Here is a 13,207-nt window from a genome sequence, read left to right as displayed (position 1 = left end):
CGAAAGGCTTAGTCCATAGCCTCTATCTAGCATTTTCTTTAATAAGAACAGGTATTATCTGAACTTTCCCCCAAAAACCCTCACTAGAGTCTCATTAAATATCTACATGCAGTAGGGATGTGCTGGGCTCTGAGCAAAGAATTTAAAAGTCATAGCTCTTGTCCTTCCTCTAAGGAGAGTTTTCCTGTCCTTCGACTCATCTAGAGTTATTTGTTAAGAATGAAGATTGAGGTGCCTAATTTCCAAAAATTTTGACTCTGTGGGGTGCACATCTACTGTACACAATTGGTAAACTACATAAATTTTAGGCTGTTCTTTCTCATTATTCGTATTAGCAACTCTAAGGCCCTGAAAGATAATTCTGTTCATTTTCATATAATTTACTCATTTTATAGAGGATAAAACTTAAAAGACAGATAAGGTACGAAGGGCAATGACTCAATAGTAGAAAACTGGCCTGTATAATAATACATAGGTCATCCCAACTGTTGCTTTTCCCCATGCCCCAACCCAAACTTCAATTAATATTTATACACAGCTTCTACTCTGTTAACCTAGGTCTCTCTTAAACACAAATATAATTTTAAAAATTCCTCAGCCTTGCTACTGATGTACCTAAATACAGGATAGCAACAAAAATCTGTAACACTAAAACAACATGGAAGTTAAGATCTATCTTCTTTCTAGAAAATGTGGAATAAGAGTGTCTTATTTTTACGAGAAAGAGAAATTTTTTTATGAAGGTGCCAAAGAGGGGAGATAGTCTTCATCTTCTAAGGATATGTAGCACAGAATAGCAGCTGAACATAGCTCCTCAAATAGCCTACAAGAAAGACTAGACTGGCAAAAGTGGACACATCTCAACAACTTTAAAAATATATAAGCATTTAAAATGTCTAGCTCCTGCTTGGCACAGGCAAGTCCTTTGTTTACAAACAGAATCCTAAAATCTGAAGTGGAATCCATATTTATAGAGATGGAGGTGCCTCAAAAAAGAACCAATCAGGGGGTTCCCATACCTGGACTTAATTCCAACAGGACACTTACTTTGTTGTGAAATGTACTCAGAACTCAGGTTATGAGGTTGCTAATTTCTTTCACTCTTTCCTAATAATTCTGTCTTGCTCCCAAATGCACACTTTAAAAAAAAGTGTCAAGAGCTTATACTTAAGGAAAGTTAATTTGCAGTCCATCAATAAGCTTAACTTTTCTCAAGGTCTAATTGATGGTCTGATCAATGGTCAACTCTGCATCAAATTTACTTGTTAAGCCTTTTCATTGTTTTATAAAGACCAGATGGCAGTGCTCCAGCCCAGATATACTATAAATATCAGAATCTCCAACAAGGGAGTCTAGAAACTTTTGTTTTCAGTTTGGAAGTAACATAGGCTATTCTGCTGGACAGTCAAATTGAATACCATCAACCAAAGTATTAGGCAAAGATCTGTGTGAGCAACCTCATATTGAAGATCATTAGGAGGAGGATACAGAAACTCCTCTGAACTCTGGCAAAGCTCCACAATCAGATTACCACATTTACCTGAGCGGGCAGTTGTTAAGATGTAAGACCTTCTACAACTCTCATAAAATCATGGAGTTCCATGCAGAAAATGGATTTTCCCTCCTCTTACCTATGACACCAAAGGGTTTCATGTCCTGGGTAGGAATCAATAAGATCAGTGCTGAATTCAACTTCTTCTTCTAGAAGATGGGGAAGATTTATCCTTGCTTCCTCTGTTGAAGCTGCTTCTTCTTCATCTTTTGGGTGAACTAGAGCTGGGTCACTTCTCAAAGGGCCTTGCTCCAATACAGAACCATCTATCACAGTTTGGCTAATCAAAGACTTTAACAAAAACTGGCGGTAGTGAAATCCGCTGTGGTCTGAAACATGCATGGATGCCCAGTGTTTAGTAGAAGACAGTTCATCAAGAAGAATCTTGTAGGAAGAAAAAAGGGTAAGTGAGAAGAGGAACTGCCAAAGAATTTCCTTCTCCATTCATTAATACCTTGGATTTCTCTTTGATTGGTTCCTTTTTTTTTTTTTTTTCCTCCTGGCAACACTGTTCCTACCAATATTTTGTATACAATGTCCAACACAGTGCTCTTACTTAGTGGAAGCCCAGTAAAGGCTAGTTTCCCCTTTCCCTGAAAATAGTAAGAGGTTATATATATATTTATATATACCACAGAATTTAAGGACTTATTTGTCATTCTTTCCCTGGACCTTGATCAATCACATTCTGATTGGCACACACACAGAAAACCAAATTTCAAAATAATGGTGAACATCAGGGTGTCTATTTACAAGAATGCTGATGTGGAAGAGTAAATATAAATTTAAATTCAGAGGTTACTTTAATGTAAACTTTAACATTTAAAAAACAATACCTAACTTATTTGTTAAACAATCAACTCAATGTAATTATTTGTTCTTCACTATAAGTGCCATGAGGGCAGAGACCATGACAGTTTTGTTCACTACCTAATTCTAAGGATTTAGTACAAAAAAGATGCATGAATAACAGGGATTTTCAAGAGGACATGATTTTTCACGATTCATCTCACACTCAACATCAATGATAAATGATTTTTAAGTAGATGAGACAAAATTCTGCAGTGAATTAAGTCTTTGTATTATACATATACTATATGTATTAGCACATATATAGATTTTCAACAACCTCAATTTAATTCCTTTAAAAATTGGGGATCCCTGGGTGGCTCAGCGGTTTAGCACCTGCCCTTGGCCCAGGGCACGATCCTGGAGTCCCGGGATCGAGTCCCGCGTCGGGCTCCCGGCATGGAGCTTGCTTCTCCCTCCTCTTGTGTCTCTGCCTCTCTCTCTCTCTCTCTCTCTCTCTCTCTCTTAAAAATAAATAAATAAATAAATCTTTTTTAAAAAAAGATCCTTTAAAAATTTTTCTCAGACTTTTTAGGAGGAAAAATTCCTTGTATTCTTAGCCTTTGATATATTTAAAAGGCATACGAAATGAGAAAAGAAACTTCAACAGGAATTCAGGGCATTTTTTTATTAGAATCAAAAGGTACAGAGATACAAACAATGATTTTTTTAAAAAAGACTGCAATTACTTTTAAAGTGATCTTATATAACGTACTGACAGAATCAATGACCTACATATAACTTATATACCATCATTCTTTTTTAACACTCATGAAATAAGTGAATAAGTACAAGAAAACTACAGAAGCAGGGCTATCCACAGAAGGATAACAGGTTAAAATTAAACACTACTGAAAATGCTCATTCCTGTCTGTATATGTCATCCTTCTTATAAATAAAAAAAATCAGTTATTTTGATTATGAAAAGAATATAAAATGATCATTTGAGAAAATTCCCAAAATACAGAATACTGAAAAGCAAAAAGAATGACCCATTATCCAAAGGCCAGAGAGAACTACTCTTAACATTTTGGCCAATTGCCAATCTTTCAGCTTTTTTTCTATGCACGCATGTGTGCAGTTTACTTGTAACACAAATTTGGGATACTCTTTTATACACATTTTATTCCACTTAAATTATGTGCACGTACCCATATCATTAAATATTACTCTATAACTTTAAACTTTTGTATATTTCATCCCAAAGATTATCAATATTTAACCATTCATTCATTTGGTTTCTACTCTTGTATAAGTAACACTCATGAATGCATATACGTAGTCAATGTGCACAGCTTATTTATTTAGGAAAAATTTCTAAAAGTTTATTAACTGGAATGCTGAAAAATATTTTGTAAAGTTCTTGATGCATATTGTCAAAGAGCCCTTCAGAAGGGCTGTATAATCTATATTCCTACTGGAAGAACATGTTCAACATTTCCTAAATTCCTTAGTACCTTAATCTTCACTAATTTAATAAATGGAAAATCATGTCATTGTAATTTGCATTTCTTTTATCATTAAAGCTAAATAACTTTTCCTATTCTCTTATTTTTCCTGTTTCTTCTTATACAAATGCCTATTTTGCCTAGTGCTCTTCTTTTATAACTACCTAATTTACTATTTGTGATAGTCATTAATTTCTCTTATGGATCTGTAAGAGATCTTTATAAAGATATTAAGCCCTTATGTTGCAAATATTTTTCTCAATATATTACTACAATTAATTTTTAAATTCCGTTTTTCTCTTCAGGTATGTTTTTATTCCATTTAGAGTTCAGTTTGATATAGAAGATTAAAACCTAACAATTATTTTCTAAAAGGTTACTCAATCTTATCAGCATCACAAATTGAACAAAGAATCCTTTCTCCAATTATGGGAAATGCCGTATTTATCATCAATGAAATCTGTACACATTATGTATTGGGGATTTGCTTCTGGGCTTCAGATTTTCCATTACTATTTTTATTTTTGAGCCAGTACCACAGATGACTGTCTTTATAAACATTTAAATATATACTGGCATATAATATTCCTCATTTTAATTTTTTTCCAACAATCTTTTAGCTACTCAAAAATTTATTCTAATATACTTTAGAAATTGGTTAATTTTGAAGTTGAAAAATAAACTGGTGGTTTTTAGTATATTCACAGACTTATGTAGCCATCACTGCTGTCTAATTTCAGATGAAACAACTCTTATTCCTATTAGGAGTCCCCTAAATCTCCATCCCTGCCAGCCTCTGGCACCCACTAATCCACTCTGCCTATTCTGAATGTCATATAAATGGAATTATAGGATATGTGGCCTTCTTTCCATCAGCATGTTTTCAAGTCTCATCCTTGTATCAGGACTTCATTCCTCTTTTTTTTTTTTTTTAAAGATTTTATTTATTTATTCATGACAGACAGAGAGAGAGAGAGAGACAGAGACAGAGAAAGAGAAAGAGAGGCAGAGGGAGAAGCAGGCTCCATGACGGGAGCCTGACACGGGACTTAATCCTGGAACCCCAGGATCACGCCTTGGGCCAAAGGCAGGCGCTGAACCACTGAGCCACTCAGGGATTCCCCCGCTCATTCCTCTTTTATGGCCAAATAGTATTTCATTGTATGGATATACCACATTGTATTTATCTACTCTTGGGATATTGGATGTTTGAGGCTTTTTTTTTTTTTTTTTGGCTATTATAAAATATATTGCTGTAAACATTGCTGTAGCCAATAACCAGGGAGGAAATTGAAGCAGTCATCAAAAACCTCCCAAGACACAAAAGTCCAGGGCCAGATAGCTTCCCAGAGGAATTCTATCAAACATTTAAAGATGAAGCAATACCTATTCTACTAAAGCTGTTCCGAAAGATAGAAAGGAATGGAATACTTCCAAACTTGTTCTATGAGGTCAGTATCACCTTAATTCCAAAACCAGACAAAGACCCCACCAAAAAGGAGAATTATAGACCAAGCTCCCTGATGAACACAGATGCAAAAATTCTCAATAAGATACTAGCCAATAGGATCCAACAGTACATTAAGAAGATTATTCACCATGACCAAGTGGGATTTATCCCTGGGATGCAAGGCTCGGAAAGCAATCAACCTGATAGATTATATCAACAAGTGAAAAAACAAGAACCATATGATCCTCTCAATAGATGCACAGAAAGCATTTGACAAAATACATTCCTGATCAAAACTCTTCAGAGTGTAGGGATAAAGGGAACATTCTCAGCATCTTAAAAGCCATCTACAAAAGCCCACAGCAAATATCATTCTCGATGGGGAAACACTGGGAGCCTTTCCCCTAAGATCAGGAACACGACAAGGAGGTCCAGTCTCACCATCTCTCAACATTGTACTAGAAGTCCTAGGCTCAGCAATCAGGCAACAAAAAGAAATAAAAGGCATTCAAATTGGCAAAGAAGAAGTCAAACTCTCCCTCTTTGCAGATGACATGATACTGTACGTAGAAAACCCAAAAGACTCTACCCCAAGATTGCTAGAACTCATACAGCAATTTGGCAGTGTGGCAGGATACAAAATCAATGCCCCAAAAATCAGTGGCATTTCTATACACTAACAATGAAACTAAAGAAAGAAAAATTAAGGAGTCGATCCCATTTATAATTGCACCCAAAAGCATAAGATACTGAGGAATAAACCTAACCAAAGAGGTAAAGGATCTATACCCTAAAAACTATAGAACACGTCAGAAAGAAATTAAGAAAGACACAAAGAGATGGAAAAATATTCTATGTTCATGGATTGGAAGAATTAATATTGTGAAAATGTCAATGCTACCCAGGGCAATTTACACATTCAATGCAATCCCTATCAAAATACCATGGACTTTTTCAGAGAGTTGGAACAAATCATCTTAAGATTTGTGTGGAATCAGAAAAGACCCTGAAGAGCCAGGGGAATATTGAAAAAGAAAACCAGAGCTGGGGGCATCACAATGCCAGATTTCAGGTTGTACTACAAAGCTGTGATCATCAAGACAGTGTGGTGGTAGTGGCACAAAAACAGACACATAGATCAATGGAACAGAATAGAGAACCCAGAAATGGGCCCTCAACTCTATGGGCAACTAATATTCGACAAAGCAGGAAAGACCATCCACTGGAAAAAGGACAGTCTCTTCAATAAATGGTGCTGGGAAAATTCTTCTGCCACATGCAAAAGAATGAAACTAGACCATTCTCTTATACCAGGCACAAAGATAAACTGAAAATGGATGAAAGATCTAAATGTGAGACAAGAATCCATCAAATCCTAGAGAACACAGGCAACACCCTTTTTGAACTTGGCCACAGCAACTTCTTGCAAGATACATCTATGAAGGCAAGGGAAACAAAAGCAAAAATGAACTATTGGGACTTCATCAAGATAAAAAACAAAACTAAAAGACAAATACAGAATGGGAGAAGATATTTGCTAATGACCTATCAGATAAAGGGCTAGTATCCAAGATCTATAAAGAACTTCTTAAACTCAATAGCAAAGAAACAAACAATCCAATCATGAAATGGGCAAAAGACATGAGCACAAATTTCATCAAAGACGACATAGACATTGCCAACAAGCATATGAGAAAATGCTCTGCATCACTTGCCATCAGGGAAATACAAATCAAAACCACAATGAGATACCACCTCACACCTGTGACAATGGTGAAAATTAACAAGACAGGAAACAACAAATGTTGGAGAGGATGTGGAGAAATGGGTACCCTTTTGCACTGTTGGTGGGAATGTGAACTGTACAGCCACTCTGGAAAACTGTGTGGGGGCTCCTCAAAGAGTTAAAAATAGACCTGCCCTACAACCCAGCAATTGCACTACTGGGAATTTACCCCAGAGATACAGATGCAGTGAAAAACCAAGACACCTGCACCCCAATGTTTACAGCAGCAATGTCCACAATAGCCAAACTGTGGAAGGAGCCTCGGTGTCCATCAAAAGATGAATGGATAAAGAAGATGTGGTATATGTATACAATGGAATATTGCTCAGCCATTAGAAACGACAAATACCCACCATTTGCTTCGATGTGGATGGAACTGGAGGGTATTATGCTGTGTTCAATCAGAGAAAGACAAACATTATATGGTTTCATTCATTCGGGGAATATAAAAAATAGTGAAAGAGATTAAAGGGGAAAGGAGAGAAAATGAGTGGGAAGTATCAGTGAGGGTGATGGAACATGAGAGACTCCTAACTCTGGGAAAGGAACAAGGGGTGGCGGAATGGGAGGTGGGCAGGGGGTTGGGGTGACTGGGTGACGGGCACTGAGGAGGGCACTTGATGGGATGAGCCCTGGGTGTTATGCTATATGTTGGCAAATTGAACTCCAATAAAAAATATACAAAAAAAAAAAAAAAAACAAACTTGTTGTAACAAGTTTTCCATTCTTTGGAGGTTTATATATGTGCCTAAGTGTGGAACTATAGGGTCATATGTGGTAATTCTACGTTTAATTTTTTGAGGAAATGTCAAACTGTTTTCCACAGTGCCTGCACAATTTCACATTTCTACCAGCCACGTATAAGCGCTCCAATTTCACTACATCCTTGTCAGCACTTTTAACTTGTTTTTCATTTCAGTCATCCTACTTGGTATGAAATGCTATCTCACTGATTTGCATTTCCCTGAAGTTGAACATCTTTTCATGTCTTTATTGGCCATCTGTATGTCTTTTTTTTTTTTTTTTTTTTGCAAAAATGACCCTATGTGCTTTCTCAGGTGACATGCCATATCAACTTTTAATTGGCTAGTAGTAATAAACTCTGTTCAACTGTGAATCTATCCTCACCTCGACCCTCCCAAATGAGACTACTTTAAAATTTACTTAAATGTCTACTTAAAACACACAATCATCAGAGAAAACAAAACAAAAAATGAAAATCTCATTAATTCCATCCTTTAGCACTGTTCACAGCTTTGTTTTGTTTTGTTTTTTCTGACTAGAAAACGAATACATGCTCATTATGGAAAATACTAGCCAATATATCTGTAACAGCACTGTGTGTTTATATATATGTTGAGTAGTTAAAATATGCCAAGCACTGTTCCAAAAACTTTAAAATCTCATTTAGAGCTAATAATATATTTAAAAATTATATTAGGACCATATCACAGTTAGTTTTATAGATCCTTATCCTATAGTGAACATTTTTCTTTAAATTATCTTTCAAAATATAATTTTTAGTAGCAACAAAATACTCAAATTCATGATGAACTGCAATGTAACTCATCTGTTATTATGGGGGGGGGGGTAGAGGGTTTCTAGTTTTCCACTATTGTAAACAGTATTTTTACATATCAAACTTTTATGTTTAATAGCTGTGTTTATTGAATACTTAGTATGAGCACTTGATATAGCCACTTTATGATAGCCACTTTACATGGATTTTCCCATTTAATTCATCACTCACCGAGGTAAGAATTATCACCATCCCCATTTTACACATGAGGAAACTGAAGGTTAGTGAGACTAAGAAACTTCTCCAAGGCCACAAACCAAATTGGTGGTACAGTCAGAATTCACATTAGGTATGTCTGACCTAAGGCTCCTAAGTGGAGCCTTCAATTACTACACTATTGTACTGTATATCCCCTGGCTTTTCTTTAGGATGAATTCTTATAGGCAGTACAGCTAGATTACAACAAACACACCTTTTCTGGGTGAAGCCTCAGAAGTGCTGCCATGTTGCCCTTCAGTAAGATTACACCAATTTCTACAATGCTGGTTTTCATTCCCTTATCAATGCTGGATACCAGGACTTAAAAAAAAAAAATTGGGGGGGCACCTGGGTGGCTCAGCGAGTTGAGTGTCTGCCTTTGGCTCAGGTCATGATCTCGGAGTCCTGGGATCAAGCCCCGGGTCAGGCTCCCTGCTTAGTGGGGAGTCTGCTTGTCCCTCTCCCTCTGCTTTAGACCAATGGTACTTCTGTGATTACTTTCTCTAATAGACAAAGCGTAGTAGTAGTAGGGCACGATCTCCTAACTGGGCCCAGGGGCTTCTAAGAACAGAAAGGGGATTTTGCAATTTCAGTACTCTTCACTGAGAGAGCTGCAATGGCAGTGGGGACAGGAAGTGCATGGCATTCAACCAAAGGCAGAGCATGGCAGGTGAACAACATCACTATGTAAGCCTAGGAGTAGACCCAGGCAGCTGAGTCAACACACCACTAATGAATTGTCATCTTCAACATCAAATAGTCTCAAGAAACTAAGAATTTCACCATGGCCCTGTGTTCCTGATTTTATGGGAATGCCACTTTTAAGAGTCCACATCAAAGCTGCAAGTTTCTGAAGACCTCTCAGACCACCTGGACTCTGCCTTTCTCTTTGTCCTCAACGCTCCTCATGCCCCTCCCTATCCCCTACACACTATCAAGTTGTGGAGCCGAGATGACCAAACTCCACAGGGACTCCCTATCTCCCACATCCCACCAGATGACTTGTACTTGTTCTTCTGGACTCCAGACAATCTAACAACCTTCCTCAAAGCCTTCCATTGAGTCCAGCCTCAATGAGAAGCCATTTCTGTGTGCTTCCCTCAGCTCCTGCAAGCAACAAGCTGCTTTGAAAGTGTTGGTAATCTGTTTCCTGAACTAGATTTTCAATTTGTTGAGAGCAATCTCTTTATCATTGTGCCACACCCAGGATATAGGGCAGAGTCTGGGAATCAAAGAGTTTTGGTACTTTTTCATGAATAAATTATTCTCAGTTGATCTAGCAAACTAGGAGTCAGTTTCACCTAAATCTCCTATCTAGGAAGAACAGAGAAAGGAATGAAAATTCAGTGAGCCTCTATTAGGTGCTCAGGACTTCACACACATAAGCTCAAATCATTTGCACGAGAATCCACTGCGGCAGGCAGAACTGGTAGTTCCCAGATGAAACATTTAAAACCTTTCTTTCTACATAAAGCTGGTAGGGCCAAACTCTGAAGCCAGGTCAGTAGGATTGTCTTTGCTCTTTCCAGGGGCCTCCCCTCCTGAAACACAAAGCTAATGTAAACTGGAAAGGAAGGCTACTTTTCCAGGACAATTGGCTTCAAATTCCCTAGAAATGAAAACTCCTATTTATCCTGGAGGAATCTCTGGCTAGGACACAGAGGACGGGAGAGAGCCAAGAAAGGGGCCTGGAAGAAGGGGCTGGGGAGCAAAACTAAGAAAATGCTTCCCTACTAATTAATCTGAAAGTACCACTTGAGGTATTTTGGCCCCTTTAATTTGTCTGAAGCTGGAGTGGCTTTCAGAGGGATACCATACATTCCTACTAGCACCGAAACATAAGGAGTGAAGAAAAACACAGAGGAGGTATAGTATAATAAGGAACAAAAGGATACCTGTTTCTCATACTGATGTATAATAAGTGATGCAAACGTGGCTAAGTCTAAGCCATTAAAATTCTCTGGAAACTTCAGTCTCTATATTTCTGAACTAAAGAGACTAGGCTGTAACAGCCTCCAACATGGCTCTGCATCCAGATAACCCTCTGAGCCCCATGAGAAGTATTGATCTTGAATCCTACCCTCTCCTGGATTTAGTAGGCCTGGAGTGGGACTCAGAAATCCTAGGGTAATTTACAGATGCAGGGAGGTTTGGGAACACCAGGTGAGCTCTTCTCTTCCTTCCCCAGGAGAGGAAAGGGTGAGAAGGCAGCCAGCTGATTCAGTACATTAGGTCACATAAGAGACCACCAAGAAAGAACATCTCCAACTGTATAAGACCTAATAATCCCTTCCTTTTCAGGGCAAAATGAATTATGCTCAGTCTTCTTACTGCTTAAACTTGCTTTTGTTCTCTACTAATGTCCTAACCTCAACAGTGCCAGAAACTGTGCTGGTGGGGAATGCACACTTTCTTTTAATTGCCAGGGTTTCCTTGGCAGTATCAGCTGCTAGACCCTTCCCAGGCTGCTAGGCCATTAATTCTTCTGCTTTCCTCCTTAAAAGCTCCTCTGAGGAAGAACTCCTACCAGAAGACTGAAAGAGCAGACAGGGAGTGTGCCTAGGGAGATGAAAAGTGGCCTTACCTTGACATCTAGCTTGGCCAGGTGCTGTAGAACCCAGATGCGATGGGACCAGGCATTATAGTTGCTTGGGTATCTCCCTGCCGCTTCACCACAGACCTCCAGCTCTTCTCGTATTAGTCTCTGTGTCCTTTCTGCAGGAATCGTCCCCAAGTTTCCTTTCATCATAAAGGAAGGCAAAGAGGTTTCCTGAATTAGCTGCTGTAGCACCCATCGCCTGTTAAGGTACCCGTGGGAATGAGAAAGAGGAAAGAACATAAAGCAGAAAGGAAAACAATTAGTTTTCTTTGGTCTTAATCTCCATTCATACAATGCAAAATAATCCCGGTCCATGGGCCCAATTTTAGGGGGAATAGGATTATTCTGCTGTTTTGTTCTTAAAGATGTAATTAACTTCAGCACCATGGATGGGGAGGAGGGGGAAGAAAGCACAAAGAGGAAAGAGAAACTTTTCTAAAACATTAAAACGTGTCAGAAAGAGAATGCCTCAGTTCCAATATGACAACTCAAAAACTCCATTTGGTCAGAAAATACAAAGACAAGGTGTGTGTGTGTATGTGTGTGTGTAGGGGAGGTTGTGGTGGTGGGAGTGGAGGGTATATTAATTAATGCCTGGTCCCAGAAGAGGAATCATGGTTCTCACATCTTCAATTACATGTGCAGGCCTCACCCTCTGTGTATTTGTTTGCAGACAAGAAGCTGCATTATGACTGTTTTCATTAAGCTGAATTTCTATGTTATAGCATAGAATCTGGAAGGACACAAATACAGTATCATTAGTTAAACCATCAAGGAGGTTTTAAAATATATTTATCCACAGATTTTCCCCTTGTCTATTTAAGATTTTCATTAGCGGACATTTAAATGAAGAGCACTAAAAAAGCATCTCTAACCACTAATGTCTTTAGTTTTTACAAATATTTTCTCATAAGAAGCATTCTTTTAGACTAAAAATTTCCAACCCTAAGGTTACTAGAAATTGAGTTAGAAAATTCATTTTGTCATTTTCAAATTGAAGTTTTTTTCATTAACAACAAAACTTGCTTTGTAAAATATTTGACAAGGCTATAAATTGGTGAATGCATATTCAATACTATCCGCTCCCCCACTCCTTTCCAAATCTCCACACACACATCCACAGGCCTCTCTGTTTTCTCTTAGTAGGAATTGAGGTGGCACTTCAACCAGTGTGGAAGGAGCTGATTTACAATACTAGCCAAAGGCAAGATTACAGCGAAGATACCTTGAACTGTTGAAGATCCTGAAAATGCTCAGGATTTAAGAAAAGTTTTAAGTGGTTTAGTAAACTGCAAACAGACTTTAGAGGATTTCCCCGACCCCAAGAAACCAACCCACACCATTTCATTTTAGTCAAAACTGAGTAGTCCCATGGAGTCCAAGAGGAAGACACCCCAGAGCACCAGGATGGTGAAGAGAACTTTCATGTGCATTTTGGGACTCAGGCCTTTAACCTAAAAATAGTCTCTGCATTTACAGTCTTAGCAACGTCAGTGCAGCCTATACACCATTCACCTCAGCTGCCCTTATCTTCCTTATTTCGTTAATTTTAATAACCACAACCATCACCATGATCATCTGTACCAGAAACACACCCAAATTAATTATAAAAACCTGAGTTGCTCATTTATAGCTGATATAGCTATCTAAATGCCATTTCTATGACTGCTCAGATAGTTCATAATAAATAATAGCTAAAATTTACTGAGTAGTATGTGCCAGGCACTGTTAGTGTTAACATACATT

The 13,207-nt window shown here is 38.0% G+C and overlaps 1 protein-coding gene across 2 annotated transcripts in view; it reads right to left on the bottom strand.

Annotated features, from left to right (window-relative positions):
* Nucleotides 1-13,207, bottom strand: part of PTAR1 (protein prenyltransferase alpha subunit repeat containing 1) — a 52,819-nt gene that overhangs the window by 9,478 nt on the left and 30,134 nt on the right. The window contains exons 5-6 of one of the 2 annotated variants that reach the window (XM_072838505.1): nucleotides 11,447-11,660; nucleotides 1,632-1,936 (exon numbers count right to left, since the gene is read on the bottom strand). In XM_072838505.1, the coding sequence (XP_072694606.1) occupies nucleotides 1,632-1,936; nucleotides 11,447-11,660 (519 nt within the window). Of the gene's footprint in view, nucleotides 1-1,631; nucleotides 1,937-4,729; nucleotides 10,404-11,446; nucleotides 11,661-13,207 lie in introns of those variants that run through there. The other variant, XM_072838510.1, reaches the window with a different exon arrangement.

The sequence above is a fragment of the Canis lupus genome, chromosome 1, assembly GCF_048164855.1.
Source record: "Canis lupus baileyi chromosome 1, mCanLup2.hap1, whole genome shotgun sequence".
Lineage (NCBI taxonomy): Eukaryota > Metazoa > Chordata > Mammalia > Carnivora > Canidae > Canis > Canis lupus.
This window is presented reverse-complemented; position numbering and strand designations above follow the sequence as displayed.